General features: G+C 38.3%; 1 protein-coding gene across 1 annotated transcript in view; it reads right to left on the minus strand.

The window, feature by feature from the left end:
* The window catches only part of MSH3 (mutS homolog 3), a 114084-nt gene that overhangs the window by 18649 nt on the left and 74522 nt on the right, over positions 1-20913 (minus strand). The window contains exons 16-20 of the mRNA XM_062017553.1: positions 20700-20764; positions 19435-19551; positions 17523-17630; positions 11005-11119; positions 8220-8377 (exon numbers count right to left, since the gene is read on the minus strand). Of these exons, the coding sequence (XP_061873537.1) occupies positions 8220-8377; positions 11005-11119; positions 17523-17630; positions 19435-19551; positions 20700-20764 (563 nt within the window). The remainder of the gene's footprint in view (positions 1-8219; positions 8378-11004; positions 11120-17522; positions 17631-19434; positions 19552-20699; positions 20765-20913) is intronic.

Consider the following 20913-nt stretch of genomic DNA (forward strand, 5'->3'; position numbering starts at 1 on the left):
GGAAAACAAGTTCCACTCAATTTCCATTCTGACAGAAACATTCTCCTCATCCTGCTTCACATACCATTCCATTCTGTGCTTTCTGATTTTCTAAGAATTTCTTACAAAATGCACTCTTAACAAACCTTGGAACATTTTAATCTTTTAAAGTAAATCACACAGTTTTAAATATTTTTCTGGTTTTAATGATGGTGACACTCCAATGAAGCAAAGGAAAAATAACTATAAACATTCTAAATTGATTGTCCAGATGTTTGCAGGTGTTAACACAATATTTGCTTTCCATCATGATTTTTGATTGTACCAAAATTTGTAATGATGCCATAAATATGCACATTTTACTCAGTTTAAAAAAAAAAGTTTGTCTAGAAAGAAAATAAGTGAGATTTGTCTACTAGTTTCTTTCAGTGCCACATGTCCTTGACATGTAATATGAGTTTGTCAAGTTGTCAGAATTAAATAGCTGTTGAAGTATTTAGGGAGGTAGCATCCATAATACAGCTATTATAAGACCTGACTTTCTTCAAAGTCAGGTCCACCATTTAGAGATCAGACTAACAGACATTTTTAATAAAACATACAGAAGAATGCATTACAGCACATCTGAGGCACAGTCTTTAAAGAAATCAGGATTAATAAAGGAGTTTTCTTGGGTTTTTCAGTTTACTTTGAAGAAATTATTCAAACCTAAACTGCCCACTAAGCTTTAACAGCATTTTTTTCCAGATTATCACTCTTATCTTCTAGACCATGTAAAAATGAGGTAAGCATTAGGGACCTTAAAACATCTTCAGGTGTTCCTAAAGGTCCCTCATATCAAATGTAAGAATTTGCTACACCTAGTCACAGTTCTGCCCTTGCAATGTACAACTGTAAGTGGAATAAACTTGTACTTCTTCACGGGAGAGCAACATGCCAGTGAGAAGGTGACTCCAGTTTGTTTTTTCCTTCAGCAGAGGAGTAGCTGTGCTCTGCTGTGCACTCTAAGAGGTTTTGACAGAAAGACTATTACGTACACACTGAGTCCTCTGTAAGTTTGCACTCTTCAGCTGGTGATCGTCCCATTGACAAATACATGAGATCTTTCTAGCACAAAAACAACAAAACACTAAAAACATAGCGTACACTAATGTGAAAAAACCCCTCTTGCATACACCCTGCAGAAACAGGTATGCCTGCAGTCCTTATAGGTGTTACAGGCAACAGGGCAATGACTCCATGCATCCTGCATTCTTGCATAAACCTGCAGACACATAGACGCAAACTTTACCCTCTTTCTGGAAAAGAAATTCTCCTTTAGCTGATAACAATCAAGGCAGAGAAATAACACAGGTGAAAGGTTTTATGATAACTGTAGTAACTCATATAAGAAGGGTCACTTTGTGATATGTAAATGCTCTTTCCTCCTCAGTCTTTGTGGACACACTTGCATGTCACTGTCTTTCTACACAAAAGGTGATGGAAATGAAGAGTGCCAGTCACGTTAGACAAAGAAGCGTTCAAATCCCAGGTTTTTTTATACAGAAGATCAAGCTCTCTACCATGTGAAATAGAGTGGAATGTTGGCTTTGTGGATTTCAGGATCAGGTGAAGATACCACCTGCCTAGTAAGTAGCAGAGCGAGAGTGGACAGACAGCAAGGCAAGCCACCAGCTGGCAGAACAGCCTAAGCATTGGAGTTACCCACTTTAGAGGGACTTCCTGATTAAATGTCTTGGCCTTTAAAGCAGCTTGCTACTGTGAAAAAGAGACTTAAGTCTCATCAGAGTCATCACGTTAAGCCTGGTATACTTATAAACATTGTCATTTCTTCTTTAAACTGGAATGTGTAATACAAGCCGATTAGCTTACTTGTGCAAAATGTTGAAAATATGCATGTCACTTTGTCCAAAGAACTGTGAAGATGAGAGAAGCTTGCTTTCTTTGAAGCTATTCTGCCTCATAAAGAAGGATTATCTGGTGGCCACTAGTGGAGCACCTCTAAGACAAGAGTGCCACTCTGTCACAAGAAAGCAGCCTCGACTGGGATAAAAAAAGCCAGGCTGGAACTGATGGTAGTATCATGCTCACCAACACTCCTATGGCAAACTGAGTAATGCATGCACCAGAGATGTCTTTTCAGGGGCCGATAGAGCCTGTTCATACATGTTTTGCTAGACTTTAGACAGACTGGGAAAGTGAAAGGGTGGACAGTCTTCTGAACCGTATCACCACATGCAACAGCTGTGAAGATACAGCTGATACTCAGAGAGGTAGGTCCTCAAATGCAATTTTCAATAGCAGGAGGTTATCTTCAGTTGGCCAGTCTCTCAGCAGCACTGTTGATCCTTGTAGTGACCAAAATTCCTTTTCTTTACTAAACTCATTGATCAACTCAGAATTGCCACTTCTTGTCAAGGCATGTGGATCTTGGCTACTGGACTTGAAATAAAATGACCGAAGGCCAGGGGTGAAGGTGATGAAACTCCCCATTTTAGTGTTGGATGAGGCTGGCAGTTTTCAACCAATGTATGAAACATCCTTTCCTTTCCTCTGTCTCTTCCCTCTCTTTACAGACCAAAAGATTATAAAAGCTGAAAGCAGTTTCCTGTGTTTGAAAGCCAATGAGGCAGGCCACTGTGCTGAGGTCTGAACACTGCCTTTAAAGATACTTTCAAGATATATAGGCTGAACCTCTTTCAGTTTCCACATCCAGGAATATAAGCAGATCACAGGCATGCCCAGGAGACATGCAGATACCTCAACAGGACATAGCTTCTTGTGAATCAATCAGAAGCAGTGGGTCACTTTATAAAGAAAACAGCTTAAAGTCAGAGAACCTAATTTGTATAGCATTGCAACTTTGTCATGTCTAACAGACAAGTAAGGATCAGCTACCTGAACATTTTTGCATTCTAGTTTTAGTTGAATAAGCAACTATTACGTATGTCCAAAACCATTATACAAAGAAGATTGACAGACAAGAAAATACAAAAACAGCTATGTAATTCAACCGTGGAAAAGACAGCTTCAGGATTCCAGTAGTAGCTATGTCTACCTGAAAGACCCTGTAGACACAATAATACAAGCAGGAAGAACAAAACCATCCCACCTTAGTCAAGGTTAGCAACCACCATTTGTTTTCACAAGGTTTTCAGAGATACTTGGTTCAAATTCCACTGCATTTTCTAACTGCACACTCAGCCATGAGGAGTGCCCTCCACATTAAAAATATATTTAAATCATGTACTAAAAGGATAAAATGTACAACAAAGTTCTGTATACCTAAATATAGATGATGTGATGCAGATAGATTATACCAAGACAATTGCCTTGAAGTTCAGGCAACTGCATTCCTTACATAAAGCAAAATAATTAAACTGATGCTCTATCTAGGCGATCTGCCACCTGTTAACCTGTATTGCCAACCTCCTCCACCCCTCTTTTCACTTAATATACCTTCATTGACAATTCAAACTCTTATTTCTTTACCATCATGAGGATTAAAGACATGCCTTTTGAGACAGATGAAGTGCATGAGAGAATAATCTACATGCAACTTCCTGATGCTTGTATTTACTCCTTTAATATTTAAGCACATAGCACATAACGTGCAAGAGGAAGTTTCCAAATTCATGGTATTAGTTCAGACAGTAAACTGCACCTTTAATTGCATGCCAAATTTGCCTGATGGTATAAAAACTCACTGAAGATGTGTGTCACATTAGTGTGACTGTGCTTACTTACATCGGATCATTGAAATAAGTGAAACAGCTTTTAATTTCAATACAAGAAAAGAAAGCCAGGCCGGTAAGTGCTTTGGGCAAGAAATTCTTTGTCCTTTTACCATTACCTAGACCTGGCAGGAGTTAAGTCTCCTTCACAATATTCTTTTCTCATGGAGGCTTGTGATTTCAGTAAATGGATTTTTAAAACCCTGAATACAAGCATTCAGTAATTTAAACTATTAATCCGCTAGTTTATTTGAACATGTGTTACTTTTAAATTGTTATATCTTTCTTTCTATAGCTCTCAATTTTGAAAACTGACCCTCATGAACAGCTACTGGTGACCTACAGGAAGTAGGCTGAAGTTTTGTAGCTATAAGAAATTATATCAATAATTGATTTTAAGTGGGATCTCTTTAAAGGTCAGCTTTCTTCAGCAGCTAATCAGCTTTTCTGAATACATAACTAGGTCAACAGAGTGTCTTTCATTAATTCCTCCACATGTGTATGTCCACACTTGTTTTGCCTTTCTACACAAACTCACAAAGAAATATTATATTAATTTCAATGTATGAATAGCTATATTAGAAGAACTAAAACAAACTGAAGGTAAAAGCAAAAATTGAACCCATTTGCTGCAGGGAGAAACTTGGATGGAAATTTTCAAACAGAGAATTAAATTAGTGGCTGGACTAGATGATGTTAAAGATCTTTTCCAAATGTAATGATTCTGTAAGTACTCAAATTCCATGAAAAAATGTATAGATGGGGCACTAGCCTTTCCAAAGCTCTTTTAAACTCATAAAAATAATGGCATTAAGTTAAATTCCTTAAGTAAAGGCTGCATTACAACACTATCCATTATTGGAAAAAGGGGGGGGAAAAAAAGCCAATGAGCAAAACATCCTCAAAATGCTGTGTACTCCCTCCATATTACATAAATATCCCCTAAATAATGGCCATCGCATACTATCGGAAAAGTAGTAACTTCTTTGTACAAAAATGTTTTGACACATGGACAAAAGAGAATAACTATGGGATTTCAAGGGAGAAATTTTTACAAACACTTTAATAATACAAGATGAAAATCTATTCTAAAAATACAGAAATATAGAGAATGATTTAGATCTTTTTGGTCTATGGTTACAAAGATGGAACCACCTAACAACAAACTTTTTACTTACTTCACAATCCCTCGCATCCCCTTCCCAGCATTAGGAACAAAGCATAGCAATGGAAATAGCAAGGGGTTTTTTACACAGAAGAAATTTTAAGATTTGGAAGAGTCTGTAGGAGCACTCAGTGACTTCTTGATGAATTACACAAGCAGCATATTGTAGGAAATTACCCCACCCTTCAGTTTTCACTTTAGAGATTTGTAACAGCTATCATCTGGTCTTAGGGGCATTATGTTGTGCAAGATATCTCTCTTTCCTCTTCTTTACAATGAAATTATCAACGCTACTCTGAAATGTCTGGACTAGCCTTAGCACTGAATTGTGTCTATATACCCAGTTACGAAGAAGAACAATTCCTACTTTTACTGTACCTGTAAGCAATATAGTTCCTTTATCTTTGAAAATGTTTAATAGATTGCAGTATTTAAAGTCAATTTAGAGATGGTATAATATATAAATACTAAATATATCTGAAGGAATAACCATAGTAGCAACCTTTCCATTTCCATGGAAACCCTACTTAGAACACAAGACACAAATCCTAGATGAATGTTAATTTCTTAAACCTATATAAATTCACACTTGGAAAATGCAGTCTACAAACAAAAAAGCGACTGCAAGAAGCAGAACTGTTGGTGCTCCTGATGCACAGAACTCCTCATAGTATCAGCCCTCACATCAGGGGTATTGTGCTTATAGCAGCATCTAGGAAACAATACACCATGGTAGTGACAAAAAGAACTTGGAACCTAACATGTTCCAATAGAATTTTGGTTTATTTTTCATCTTTTTTAAACAGTTTTCAACAACAAAATCCCATTTTCCAGAAAGACATTTGCTGCCTGTGGTGGCAGAAAAAAGGTCTGCATAGCTCTTATCCTATTAAAAAAAACCCAACCAAACACCAAACCCTGAAATGAAACAGAAGAAAACAACAAAAAAGCAAAACCAGAGGAGAGTTAAGATAAAATCTCTGATCTCTTCAAAATTAGTCTGTACCAGAGGAGAGTTCTTTAGAAATGCATGCTCATCCAAAGAGAGCTATAAAGAAATCATGTAGGGCATAACATGTGGCAGAAAAATTTATTGGTTTTCTCCTCCAACAAGGCACTAAAAAACTACTAAAAGGCTAACTTACAGGGCTAAAAAATACCCTGAATATAACACCACATTAGTCTGGCCTGACAGACTTAACATACTTTAAGACCTTTCCTAGAACCCTGAAAAAAACCTTAAAAACACCCAATCTCAAAAAACCTGAAAAAACTAAAATACTTCTGCCTACTTCCTGGGCAGCCTCTACACTTTGAACCTCTGCGTTGCAGAATCTTGCATGTTACGCTTTTTCTTGTTGGAGAGGGTGAAGTTCACAATTTGGAGAAGGTAAAAATAAAGCAGAAGTTCAACAAAGACCAGACTGGGCAGTGAAGTCCACATTTTGGCAACTGACAAATGCAGCAGAAAAGAGCATTGACAACTCACCTACTTGGAAGAGCATGGATGGCATTACTTGGATATGTAGAGCAAGGAAAGTTCCTGTACTCCAAAGGCTGAAGCAAAATCGTGATGTAAATATTCTCCTAAACATTTATACTGGAAGGAGAGCTATAACTGGGTCAAGATCTAATAGCCTTTAAGTACATTCCAAATGGCTAATATCTGTACACTGCAGTTGATTCCCTCATGTTACACTATAGAAGACAGAAGTTTAAACAGACGCACAGATAAGCAGCTCCACTGATAATCTTTTACAAATTGAAGTGACCATCCTGGATTTCTGAAGGAATGCAATACATTAACTCAGGAGTTTTTCCATCATGTTAACCTTTTAATTAACACATGTCCGTTTCTATCTCAACAATATACTTTAAATTACTTCTTAAATAATATTAAGTCAATTATTTTACTCTTAATTGCCAGTGCAATTTAAGTTATTCTTTAGTATATCTATCTGGCGTTTGACATTTCACATTAAACATAGAATGGCATATCCAGCTGAGCTTCCAAGGCTAATTTTGACAGTAGAAAAAATCAAAATGGCACTCCCAGTGACTATGTCACCTTTCTTATTTTTTCCTGCAGAAATAATCCAGTTGCAATGACAGTCAAATAAAAGTAGAGGAAAACAGATACTGAGGTAAAGAGTAATAGACTGGTTAAAAATTAAGTCAGTGTGAACATAAGTGAAGTACTCCGAGTTCACCTTGAAACACTGAGGAAGCCAAAAACAATGCTGACATTGTTAGTAATGTTGTAATGTTTTCTCTGTAAATTAAATCAGATCTCATGTATCTCCGTGTCCCCTCGAGAAATACTCATCCAATCAACCAGTCAATTACTTTCAACACAGGGTAGGGAAAAAAGTTCACCATTCTGAATTTTCAGCTCCAATTAATTTTGGAAAGATAACACAAATAGTTTTCTGATTTGTTTTAGTGCTTAGCTCTTAGAAGCGCATCAAAACACATTTTTGTTCACTTTTGTCATGACACAGTGAGGTGTAAGAACTCAGCGTCTTTACATGATGAAGATATCCTAGCTTAATAGTATTTCTGATTCTCTGTTACATGTTAACTCTTAAATGCACACTGCCATCACAGAACTCGAATTTCAGGCAAAATAATTCTACCACACACCTAATTCTTGTGGAAGTTATAGCTATAACTAAGTATCTCCTCAAATACCATCAGTACCTCATACTTTTGTTGACTAAAAATTAGATTAAAGAAAAAGGGAAAAAGAGATGGATAATTCTTGGTAGTATTAGTTTACAAAATAAAACAATTTTGTACTGATAACCTTCAAAAATTACTCAGCACTACTTTGGTAAATCAACTGTCATTATTCGTTCTTTAAAAGACACCAAGTGAAGTATGTTCAAGCCTTGATAGTAGAGGAAGGAGAGTAAGTATAGAATACACACAGCTCTGAATTCTATTGTGAGTACATACAACTGTGCTGCACAGCAGAAACTGACATGATTTGTAGAGGTGACAGCATTCATTTTAGGGAATTATCATTTGGCTTTCACCCAGTAGAATAAATGTGGCTGAACTGTCCATTCAGGCAGATGATGTTAGATACCTGGATCTTAATTAGAGACAGGTACATTAACATTCCTATCCTCTAAAGAGTCAAAATTCAAAGAGAACAAATACTACAGCTTAGTAGAAAAACATAATCAAAACCTAACAACCAATGCATGTATTTAAAATGGAAAGTATAAATTCCAAAGTTCTCAGTAAAAAAATTAAAAGTATTCTTCGAAATGCACACATTTTGAAGATCCTGCCACAACATTTTCATAAACACACAGAAAAGTCTGAAAGGTTACCTGGTAAAAATACCATCCACAACACCAATTGTTGACTCCTCTGCAGGAACGTAAGAACCAATCTGTGCCATGACTGTGATCAGTGCAACTTGCTTTATGTAGGAGCTCTTTCCTCCCATGTTGGGTCCAGTTATTATCATGACCCTTTCACCATCTCCCTGGAAACATAAAACAGTGGTCAAAGACATTGTCCTGCACATAGTGGTCTTATAAGTATAGTACACATGTGTGTATGTGCTTAGTGGAATACAGAACAAATCTTCAGGCTCAAACATTCTGTTTCTAGGTGAACAGCTTCCTTAGTTCTTGGGATTTCACCACACTCACTTTATAAAGTCTTGGATCAATCTTCCAAACCTCTCCAGGCTCATGAAAGAGAAGCATCACAGTCAACTTCCATTGTTCTCACGGAATGTAGACAGAGTGAGGGGGAATCTTCCCTTTCTCTATCAAGGAGGCAAGGAAAGCACTCTCAAGAACTTTCTGTCCAATTTTTTTTTTAAGAAAGGGAGAAACTCATCATCTTTCAGCATAGGCAGTGATGTCTTAATTTGGTTGTGTTCTGGATTTCTCTTCAGTTAGAATCCTCATTGCCAAATGGGGAGAAAACATGGCAGATAAAGACCTGACCTAGACTTCACACCCATTCATAATTTCTTGGCTTGGTACAACATACATGCATTCCAAAAGACTGGCTACAATAAGAAATCAAGACATTGGCAAGTTTTTTACTTGAGTGCAACATAGATAGTGTGAGTAGACTGTATTAAATCTCTGATTGATCGGTGTATCTAACCACTGAAACACAATGGAAAATGAAATCTGATGCAAGACATCATTTGGCTGTAGGACTCTCTATGGCAGTGCTACATGTCCACGGCTCCAGAAGAAAACAGAAGTTTTCCTCTAGTGCAAGACAACTCCTAATACAAAATTAAAACTCAATAAATCTATAAAGCTTTCTCATAGCCTGAATCAAGACTAGGAAATAAAGTTATATAAGGACCTTGGACAACTACGCTTTTCCTTTCTACTGGGTTCATACAATGACATGAGTACATACAATGACATTCAACAATTGATGAACTGAAGTCAGCATATTTGTCACCCCATGGAAGGAACATGGAAAAAAGGAAAAGCTGTGCATAAAGAACATTAGCCATGCTACTTATGCAACTTGGAAATGATCATGCACTATGACAACAGCAAAAAAAAAAAAAAAATCACTACAAAATAAATCTCACAGTCTTTACAGATTTGGTTTTTGATTGAGCTTTCATTCTGTTAAGAGAGGCAAATAAAATTCAGACGGGACTGTCACATCATAATGCAGATCATACAGAAGACACGTGGAATCAGTATTTAATAAATATAAGAAGTTGTTTAGCTTTTGTGAAGAAAGCCTCATCCATAAGGAAGTTGCAATAAAGTCAAAACCCAGAAAATGCCATTATCAGGAATAAAGGATGGATGTAATAAAATGCATGAGACCATACAGGATCAAAATTCATAACCTTCTAGTCTCAAAGGTATAGTTTCAATACTGCTACTAAAATTTTGTCAGGGCCACCATTTGGCTCAACACAACAGAATTTATAGATACTTAAAACCAAAATGAGTTCATCTGTTGAAATCCACAAATTTCTTGTATGTGTTTGGTATCCCTCCAGAGTCTCTCCAACCCTGTTGTGAGGCCGGTGGCTGGCTTGAAAAGCCAGCTCTCAGAAAGAATATATGGTATAACGTCAGACCAGAGAACCCACCTGCCTTTAGAAATGCATGCAACTGTAAGATAACATCTTACTGGAATTCAAGGCTGAAGTTAAAAGTACTAAAAGAATTCATTAATATTTTGGGAGGAGAGGGGGAATGTAAGAATAAGACATTTATTTCAGGGCAATGTAATAAAGCTTTTCCTGTAATTATATATTTGACAACATTTCAGCTAAAAACAGGACAGGAGATGTATTTTTCTGCTGATTCAAACACATTAGTTTAAAACTAGAAGCATCTTAATAAACTGAGTTCTCACCCATCTCTCAAAAAAGAGACAATTCAAACAAACAGTAGAGGCAAGAGTGATTCAATCATGATCATTTGATTTTGTAATATTCAGTAGTCAGAAAACAACTTAAGAATGAGACTAACAGGGGAAGTGCACGATTACTGAATGAAATGCTGAATTTTTTAAAAATGCCATCTGTCTCTTGTTTGGTGTTGACAAATAATTTCAAAAACATTCCCTTAAGTATTGCACAATATCTGTATCATTCTTCAGTACAGAGCAGCGTTTAAAAATATTTCCTGAGAAAAACATACAAATCTGAATGGTGTTTATCACAGCAGTGCTCCACACTGACATTTGTTTCATACTTTTTCTGTATTTACTATATGAAAAGATAGTTACATATTCAGAGTTAAGTTGTAAGCATATGTTTTATATTCGTTAAGAACAGACATTTAAAAAATATCTAGCCAGGCAAATATTTAACAAAAATTGTCAAATGGACATATCATTTAAAAGACAGGTTTTTGGTGTTGAGTTCACCTTTTTTTTTTGTTTATGACGTTAAGACTGAACATGGCTTTAAAAAGAGCATCTGTCTGCAAGACATTAGAAAAAGGACAAAATAGATGTGATCACATTTAGCAATATCTCTCAGAAACTCACCCAAGCAGAGAGTTGTACAACTAAATTACTTATTTTAACTTCCTGGCCAACAAGCAAATCCCAGACTCCTTCCCTTGAATGATTCTGAAGCTCAAACAGCATCTCAATACTTACTGAAAGGTTAGTGGTATTTGGAACATACTGATCCTGTTCACCTAGCAGTACATCAATCACAGGATGCCTCCCATTTTTAATAATTATTTCTCGATGATTATCTTGCACCGTTGGTCTGCAACAAGGAAGAGACATTAATTTCAAACGTTTACTGTAACAGATTATTTAGAACTACTGTAACTAAAGTCTGCAGAAGGCTCATCTATGACACAGATTTACTTTGTGAAAAAATTAAAAATGACAAAATTAAGTGTTGCTATCAAGTATTTCTAAAGACTTCCTTGTTTTCATTTAGTTATGTAAAAATATTAGCAGACTAGATAAAGAAATTTTAGAGTGTTTATTTCATTTTTTCTTTACCTAGAGAAGGTTTCAGCTGTTTATGTGTATTCTAAAATACTGCCAAGAACTAAAAAATAAACATGGCTTTAAGAGCATCTATCTGCAAGACATCAGAAAAAGGACAAAATAGATGTGATCACATTTAGCAATATCTCTCTGAAAAGAAACCAAGCAAATCCCCCAAAGTGGAGGACAGTCTGCTTGCTTTCCAGCACTGCACCAACTTCCACAAAGTGACACCTTTTGCAGATACATTCGTATTCTCAGAATGATCTGGTTGATGAACTCATCCAGCCTCGTCCACATTGAATCCTAAATGGAGTGTGGGGAGTAAAGAAAGTTGTCCAACTAACTATGTTATCACTGGTAACATATTCAAACAATACAAATCAAAGACTTCAGCATGGCACAGCTGTAACTTTCCTATAAACACTTGCTTCTCTCATAATTTGACAGCAACTCCAAACAAGTATAATAGTCATCAAACAATAACTGTCTATAGCAAGGGCTTACTAAATTAAAACACTGATAGTAACTTTTCCAAAATACGTAAATAAGATCATAGAATCATAGAATGGTAGGGGTTGGAAGAGACCTTTAGAGATTATCTAGTCCAACCACCCTGCAGAAGCAGGTCCACCTAGATTAGCTCGCATAGGAACATGACCAGGCGGGTCTTGAAGTTCTCCAAGGAAGAAGACTCCACATCCTACCTGGGCAGCCTGTGCCACTGCTCCCTAATCCTCACAGTGAAACAGTGTTATCTTATATTTAAGTGGAACTTTTTGTGTTCCAGCTTCACCCCATCATCCCTTGTACTGTTGCTAGATACCATCGAAAGAAGTGATACCACAACCTCCTGACACCCATCCTTTAGATATTTATAAATGTTAATAAGATCTCCCCTCAGTCTCCTCTTTTCTAGTCTGAACAGCCTGAGTTCCCACAGCTTTTCCTCATAAGGAAGATGCTCCAGTCCCCTGATCACCTTAGTGGCCCTGCACTGACTCGCTCCAGAAGTTCTCTGTCCCTCTTGAGCTGAAGAGCACAGAACTGGACACAGGACTCCAGATGATGCCTCACCAGGGCAGAGGAGAGAGGGAGAAGAACCTCCCTTCACCTGCTGGCCATACTCTTGGTGCAGCCCAGGATGCCATTGGCCTTCTCGGCCACAAGGGCACATTGCTGGCTCATATTTAGCTTATTATCAATTAGGACTCCCAGGTCTCTCTCTGCAGAGCTGCTCTTCAGCAGTTCGACCCCCAGCCTGTACTGGTGCATGGGGTTGTTCCTTCCCAGATGCAGGACTCTGCACTTGTCCTTGTTGAACCTCAGGAGGTTCCTCTCTGCCCAACACTCAAGCCGGTCAAGATCCCACTGAATGGCAGCACAGCCTTCTGGGGAATCAGCCAGTCCTCCCAGTTTGGTGTCATCAGGGAACTTGCTGAGGGTACACTCAGTCCCCTCATCCAGGTCGTTGATGAAAACGTTGAACAAGACTGGACACAGAATCGATCCCTGTGGAACTCCACTGGCCACAGGCTTCCAACTTGATTCTGTGCCATTGATCACCACCCTCTGGGCTCTGTCATTCAGCCAGCTCTCGATCCACCTCACTGTCCACTCATCCAAGCCACACTGCCTGAGTTTTCTGATGAGGATGTTATGGGAGACGGTGTCAAAAGCCTTGCTGAAGTCAAGGTAGTTGACATCCGCTGCTCTCCCCTCATCTAGCCAGCCAGTTATGCCCACATAGAAGGCTATCAAGTTGGTCAAGCAGGATTTCCCCTTGGTGAAGCCATGTTGATTCCCCCTGATAACTATCTTTTCCTTCATATGTTTAATGACAACATTCAGGATGAGTTATTCCATCATCTTTCCAGGGATGGAGGTGAGGCTGACTGGCCTGTAGTTTCCTGGGTTGTCCATCCTGTCCTTTTTGAAGACTGGAGTGACATTGGCCTTTCTCCAGTCCTCAGGCACCTCACCTGTCCTCCATGATTGTTCAAAAATGATAGAGAGAGGCTTAGCAATCACATCAGCCAGCTCCCTCAGCACCCTAGGATGCATCCCATCAGGACCCATTGACTTATGAGCCTTAAGCTTGGCCATCGAGTCTTTAACTTCTTCCTCCTCCACCCAGGGCAAGTCCTCTGCTGTCCTGGCCATCCTATTATCCTTGCCAGACTGGGCTTCCTGAGCATCGGTCTTGGCCGTAAAGACTGAAGCAAAGAAGGCATTCAGTACTTTGGCCTTCCCTGCATCCTCTGTCACCAGGGCACCCTTAGCGTTTAGCAGTGGGCCCACATCCACCCTTGCCATCCTTCTGCTGCCGATGTACTTCAAAAATGCCTTATTGCTGTCCTTAACATCCCTGGCTACATTTAATTCTAGAAGGGCTCTAGCCTTCCTAGCTGCAACCCTGCATGCCCTGGCAATGTTCCTATACTCTTCCCAAGACGCCAGCCCGTTTCCACCTCTCCTAGGTGGCTGCTTTCTGCCTGAGTTGTCCCAGCAGATCCTTGCTCATCCATGGAGGCCTCCTACCTCCTTTTCCTCCTTTCTTGCACATTGGGACACACTGATCCTGGTCTTGGAGGAAGTGGTGCTTGAAGACTGACCAGCTCTCATTGGCACTTCCGTCTTCTAGAATATATCCCATGAGATCCGTCCAAGTAGATCTTTGAAGAGGCCAAAGTCGGCTCGTCTGAAATCCAGGTCACGGTCCTGCTTTGTGTCCTGCCTCTTCCACACAGGATCTTGAGCTCTACCATCTCGTGGTCGCTGCAGCTGAGGTTGCCTCCAACCTTCACATCCCCAACAACGCTCTCCTTATTTGTCAGTACCAGGTCCAGCAGCACACCCCTCCTCATTGGTTCCTCAATCACCTGCAATAGGAAGTTGGCACCAACAATCTGTGGGAACCTCCTGGACTGTGTGTGCTTGGCTGTGTGGCTATTCCAGCAAATATCGGGGTGGTTGAAGTCCCCCATGAGGACCAGGGATTGTGATTGTGAGGCAGCTCTCAGCTGTTCATAGAAGGCCTCATCCACATCCTCCTCCTGATCAGGTGGCCTGTAGCAAACTCCTACAACCATATGACCTGCCTTGCCCTGCCCATTAATTTTCACCCATAAGCACTCGACCTGCCCCTCATTCCCATCCAGGCACAATTCAGTACACACTAATTGCTCCTTCACATAGAAAGCAACTCCACCTCCACGCCTTGTCAGTCTGTCTTCCCTAAACAATCCATAGCCCTCCATGGCTCTGCTTCAATGATGGCAGCTGTCCCACCATGTCTCTGTGACTGCAATGAGGTCGTAGCCCTGCATCTGCACCCACATCTCCACCTCCTCCTGCTTATTCCCCAGGCTGCGTGCAGAGATCAACTCTACTCACTTGCTCTCATCTCTAAACCTCATAAAACCAAGTTTTGTCTCAAATGCATCCATCTTAGCTTAGACAAATTGGTCTGTATGTCTAATACAGCATGTATAATTCCACTATATATCTCCATTTCTTAAAAGCTCCATCTCCAAGAGCTGCCTGTTCTTCACAGAACAAAAAAATGCAAAAGAAGCATTATAACTGAATTACAACTATGATTACTTTTTGTTCTCTGCAACTTAGGTTTATTTTTTCATTCCAAACTCAAGTGCAGCATTCAATGGAGAGGTAAACATGGTTTCATATCTTGGCAACATTTTTCTACGGCACAAGTACAATCACTCTGAAATAAAAGCAGTAACTTAGGGCAGTGGCAGCAGCTGAGAAAAAGAGAACATGGGAATAAAGGCATAGAATTTTTTGACTGGAAACTATCATTTCAAGCAGACTTTAGAGGGAAGACAAGATGTGGGGAGTGGGATTTTTTCTTGGGTTGAAGAATGAATTTGAAAAGAAAATGGAGATTAAATAAATGGCATACTAGGAACACAAAACACTGGGAAAAGAGGTGCAACCTGAGGTTTTTTTATCATAAACACATTTCTGGAAGTTGTACAGCTGAGATGAAATCAATATAGACAGTCTTAGGCCTTGGAGACAGAGAAAGGAAACTTCACTCTCCCCTTGCTGGATAGATAAGTTGTTTGCAGCTATAATGTGATGGTCTGAAAAGGGAGGAGCACATGCTGAGAAGCACTTCCTCCTGTACCTCTCCACCTTGCATTCAAGAGAGGGAGATAATAGGTAAGTCAATGGTTCTGATGGGATGCATCCTAGAGTGCTGAGGGAGCTGGCTGATGTGATTGCTAGGCCTCTCTCCATCATTTTTGAACAATCATGGAGGACAGGTGAGGTGCCTGAAGACTGGAGAAAGGCAAATGTCACTTCAGTCTTCAAAAAGGGCACGAAGGACAACCCAGGAAACTACAGGCCAGTCAGCCTCACCTCCATCCCTGGAAAAGTGATGGGACAACTGAATATCATCACTAAACATATGAAGGAAAAGGATAATACTACATCATGTAGTAAGAGAGGAGAGAAAAAAAAAGATGGAATGCATGTCCTTTAGTCATTTACTACTTTTCCAAAGCATGGCTTAAAGTTAAACAAATTCACAGTCCACAGAGTGGATACTGAAACACCACGTGATGATCTCTGGGCTATCTACACCACCATCTTTAGGTGTCCAACTTTGGTGCTTGACAGCCCTGATGTTGCACATCATCTGTGAACATTTGCGATAAGTCTCCCAACACAGAAGTCTTGAGATGTCTTAAAACGGTAAGAAATGCTCACCCTTTTCCAATAACTGTGTGGAGCACCTGTGCTCCTGATTTCACAACTCATTTATGTGCTGATTTAGGGTGATGTGAAACAATTCTCAATTAATAAAAACATCCAAAATCCTTAAATTTCTTAGTATGAAAGTCCCATCTTTCCTTCAGTAGCCCTTCAAAATTAATTGACATCTTTCCTGCAGCTGAAGTTTCACTGAGAATCCTCTTTCCTGACAGTTTATGAGCTCTAAGCCACACTTTAAAATTCAGTGAATTATTTAAACCTTGCACAGTGAATTAATCAGATTTCAGTTTATTTTCTCATCTAAGTATACAGAAATAAGTGAGCAATTACTTTCAAAGAGATTTTGATAGAAGCACACAAGATCCCAAATCCCTGAAGCGATCAATACTAGCTTCAATGCTGTATAAAAGCAGAAGCATCTGTAAGAAGATTTCCTTTCATCCACATACATTTAATATATGATTTTCTGTATTGCCACAGGTCTGAAATGTTATTAATTCATATGGTTATTCCTAAGCAATTGTCTGAGCACTTGCAGTGCAGACGCACAATGACAATAAAAGTTACACAAAGCACTTCTCACAAGAGAGTACACAGACTGGCAGAGTGAATGGCTGAGGACTAGAAATCAAACAGCCCTTGCAAGGGTGTCTATGGTAAACCTGAGAAACATTCAAGACAGCAAGCTGAAACAGGGACTCAGACAGAGACCTCACGAAGAAGGCATGCCAGTGAGACTGCCTGTCTCTGTGTGGATGCAAGAGATGGATGCAAGAGATGTAGGCTCATGAGGAGGAGGAATGCTTGAGTTGCAGGCTGTATAGGGGCCAAACTTTGCCAAAGTGGGACTTGTGTGTTCATGTCTCCTCAATACAAAGTGCAGGGGGATCAGCCCTGGCAGCACCAGAGACCCAGACTGTGGTGCCCACTGTGCCTGTATGGACGTTGAGTAGGGAGAGGTGCACAGTTCAAACATATGATCCTAGGCGAGGCTCTATAACTGCTCTGGAAACTGGCACTAATATTTACCCATTATTTACCTGAAATATATCTTTGAAACATACCTCAGAAACTGCAGAATCTGAGGTATTAGACATTATAAATTTAGACCTTGCTGAGGTAAAAAAAACACAGGAGAAAAAAGTTTCGATGTAAAGTCCATCAGAATTACATGTATGTGAGATATCACCTACCAGACCCGAGTCAAACACTAGACAAATAAACATAAGATGCGAAAAATGAACTGCATTAAGATTTGCATTAAGGCCAGAAGTGTTGCTTTGCAAAATCAGATTAAGTTGAAACTACTGAAAAGAATTTTAATAATGTATTTTACTGTAGTTCACATATTAAAATGAAACGTATTTTAAATACTCTCTTACAATTCCCTACAAAACTCCGACTAAAAATTAAAAATTGATTACCTGCAATAGTCTCCTTGTTTAGCCACCTGGGCCAATGAGAACAGACAGTCGACAGTTGCTAGGTGACCAATCGCTTTAGACACAGGGTGATAATGTTCACTAAAATGGCTATATCAAAACAGGGAAAATAACAGGGGAAAAAAATTACATTTCATACAGATACAAATATGCTGTCAAGATATACTCCATGCATGCTTCTCACAAAACTTCTATGATCTTAAAATTAGTCCGAATTCAAATCTCCTAGCAGTGTATTACGTTACAATATGATGACACAATCTGAACCATGACAGACTTCATGCTCCCGTTGTAAAACTGAATTACTTTTAAGCACAAAAAATGCAGGCAAAATGAAACTCACTGGATAGCATATAAAGGGTCTGCAGTTAATCCCTGCTGCCTAATTGTCTATAAAAATGCCAATTACCAATTCACTTCAACTATAAGCTATAGTCCAAAAAAAAACCCCCTAAAAGTGCCCAAACACAGGAGCTGTCTACAATTTCAATCAAGTATGGTATCTACAAAAATTAAAAAATTCATTTTTCATTTATGGTATAGCTTCCTCCAGTACAACAACATTACCAGGAGAATACAGATTTCAGTACTGTCCTTAAGAATTTTTTTTTTAACTCTTATAATCTCAAAGACACAACATGAAATAGAATTACAGTAGGGGAGCAAAATTAAATAAATAAATGGAGGGACAGGGAAGTAGAGCACAGGTCTGGTAGAGAAAATGGCTGAACACTAAAAACCAATAGCCTTTGCAGGAGTGTCCACACACAGATCCTTCATGGTTGTATGCTGCTATCATATAATACTATTGAAAACTGCAAAGTGAACTTGAAAATCAGCAGATCAAAGTGAAGAAAGGTTAAAATAAGCCTAATCAAATTTACATGGCTAATATTGTGACAATAAATTATGTAACCACACTATTTTTACAGTTTGCAATGACAACACATCTGAAGAACAGTGAATTTACTGAATACTGGGTTCCTCCTGGGATGCAGACATTGGCATCAGTTATGTCCAGTGAGATAACTTCAGAAGGAACTTATATTTTTGCAGTGGGGGAAAAAGTCCACGTGAAAATAAGTAAATTATCATTTCATGACAGAAGGGACATTTTCAGTAGGTCTGTAATTCATGGAAGTTAAAAAAATAACTTATATCCAGACACCTAAAAAATTGAAGGCATTCAGAAGTTCAAGAAACATTTTGTAAATGGACATTTTAAGGATCCTTTGGCTAAACAGTCAAATAACTCTATTCAAAACTCTGATCTGAGACAAACAAACCTTCCATGCCAGTCGTGAGGGATAATAACACTCTCATTACTTTCTAGCAAACAGATTCACAGTCAGTTGTAGGGTTAGCATACAAATACTTTGAGACACTTAAGTGACTGTCCAAACACCCTGATCATTCCTAACTTAAACATGGTAAGCAGCATAGCAATTGAACTTAATTTATTATTACTGTTTTTAGTAATGGCACAATTGACAGCAAAGTCATACTTTATTTCAATTAATATTAAAAGTGAATTTGCTTAGCTTGAATACAAGTCCTTTATTCATTTTACTTCATTAATAGAACTACTAGACTCAGAGTTCCTAATTTACAGTCAGTTGTACTTTCAGGTTCCTAATGCTGTGTATTAGTTTTCAAATTTTGAGAGCTGCTTAATATATTTAACAGAATTTTAAACTCTAAAGACATCACTGCTGGTCTCAGAACTCAAGTCTGCCAAAGTCTTGCCTTCAAATCCTTTAATTTGAAGAACAATATTTTAGCTGATGATTTTTAAAGTTGTTTTGGGTAACAATGAATTTGCAACTTTTCCTGTTCTTATAATAGAAGTAAATAAAATACAGTTCTAAAAACTGAGTCTATTTGGTAAACTCACTCTAAAAAACTTAGCCATTCAGCATTGCAGTCAAGGACTAGCTGCTCCCGGAGCTGATTCAGATGTCTGTAATTTTCTATAATAAAAGGAGAGTGGAAACGGCTGACAGCTTTTGTGCTGAAAGAGAGAGAAAAGGCAAATAGAAAATCAAAGTTACTAAGTAATCAGTCAGATCATGTCCACGTAAAAATTGGACTGGTTTCCTACTCTTGATGAGCCTTGAAAATGGATGATAAAAAAGAAGAGTTATTTTATTGCAGTACCAAACTCTATGGATTGCAGTGATCTTGATTGTGAATAAAGTGATTGGTTACTGCGCCACTGGCTCATTCAGAAGGCTCTTGAAATGTCTTTCACAATGCAGCATGTATCACTGAAGTTTACATATTTCACAAAATTCTGTTTTTAAACATAATATACTGCACAAATTGATGATTCTTCTGTGATCGATTGCATATACAATGAAGATCAATTTAAAAATTCCACTATAAAGAAAAACTTAATCAGAAGCCTGAACTAAACTTATCAAATACAGACTGTCTTGCTAATTTACATTTGAGGCCCTTGCTATTTATTTCTTTCCATTAAGGACTCACTTTGGCATTCCTAGGCATTCTTGTACAAAACTCAGATTAGCTGAAGTTTGTTCTTCACCATCTTAATTCAATACTGAATTCTTACGTAAGTGAACAGAACATTACTTTAGAGTTCACCTTGGTATGCCTACTTCTGGTGCGAGATGTCTGTGCTCACACATACACTGGGCCTTGTAGAGGATTCAACATTCATGTGGACTCTCTGTGCTACAGCATTAAGGTGTTCAACCTTTTCAAATAATAAGTTACTGACAAGAAAAAAGTGAACTACATAATTCAGTCCATCTCTGTTTCACCTACAGTAAAAAGTACCCAAAACTATCTAAAATCGTGCTTACATAACACAAAGTACCAAAGCAATCAAAGCTTTTATGTATGAAAAAGTGACAATTTAAATATAGATTTTACTGAGATGCAGAGATATTTGCCCTTTAGTGTTCTGAATAAAAAAAGAACATCAAAACTTTATGAAATATTTGCATGTACAAAGTACAGCCACAACTGAATCAAGACCATAGTTTTCACATAAACAGAGAAATTTTGGTTGGTTTTCATTTTTTTAAAAAAGGAAACACACGGAGCAATGATAATTAATACCAAAATACCACAGGGCTGATTTTTTTTACTTGTATATTAATGTATAACAAATTTCAAAGACGTTTTACATACCTACTAACCATAACCCAGTCAGATGGCACAGAAGATTTATGGCAATTCTTGACTTCTATCATAAACTAAAATAAACAGAAACGTCATATTACACATCATGCAAAGTTAGGAAGACTGCAGAACCATAATCATCACAGACTGAGAAATTTGCATGCAGAGAAAAATTATATTCAGTCTGAAAAGAATGAGAAGACCAGAAACTAATGTTCATTTT

Source organism: Colius striatus, chromosome Z (genome assembly GCF_028858725.1).
Source record: "Colius striatus isolate bColStr4 chromosome Z, bColStr4.1.hap1, whole genome shotgun sequence".
Classification (NCBI taxonomy): Eukaryota; Metazoa; Chordata; class Aves; order Coliiformes; family Coliidae; genus Colius; species Colius striatus.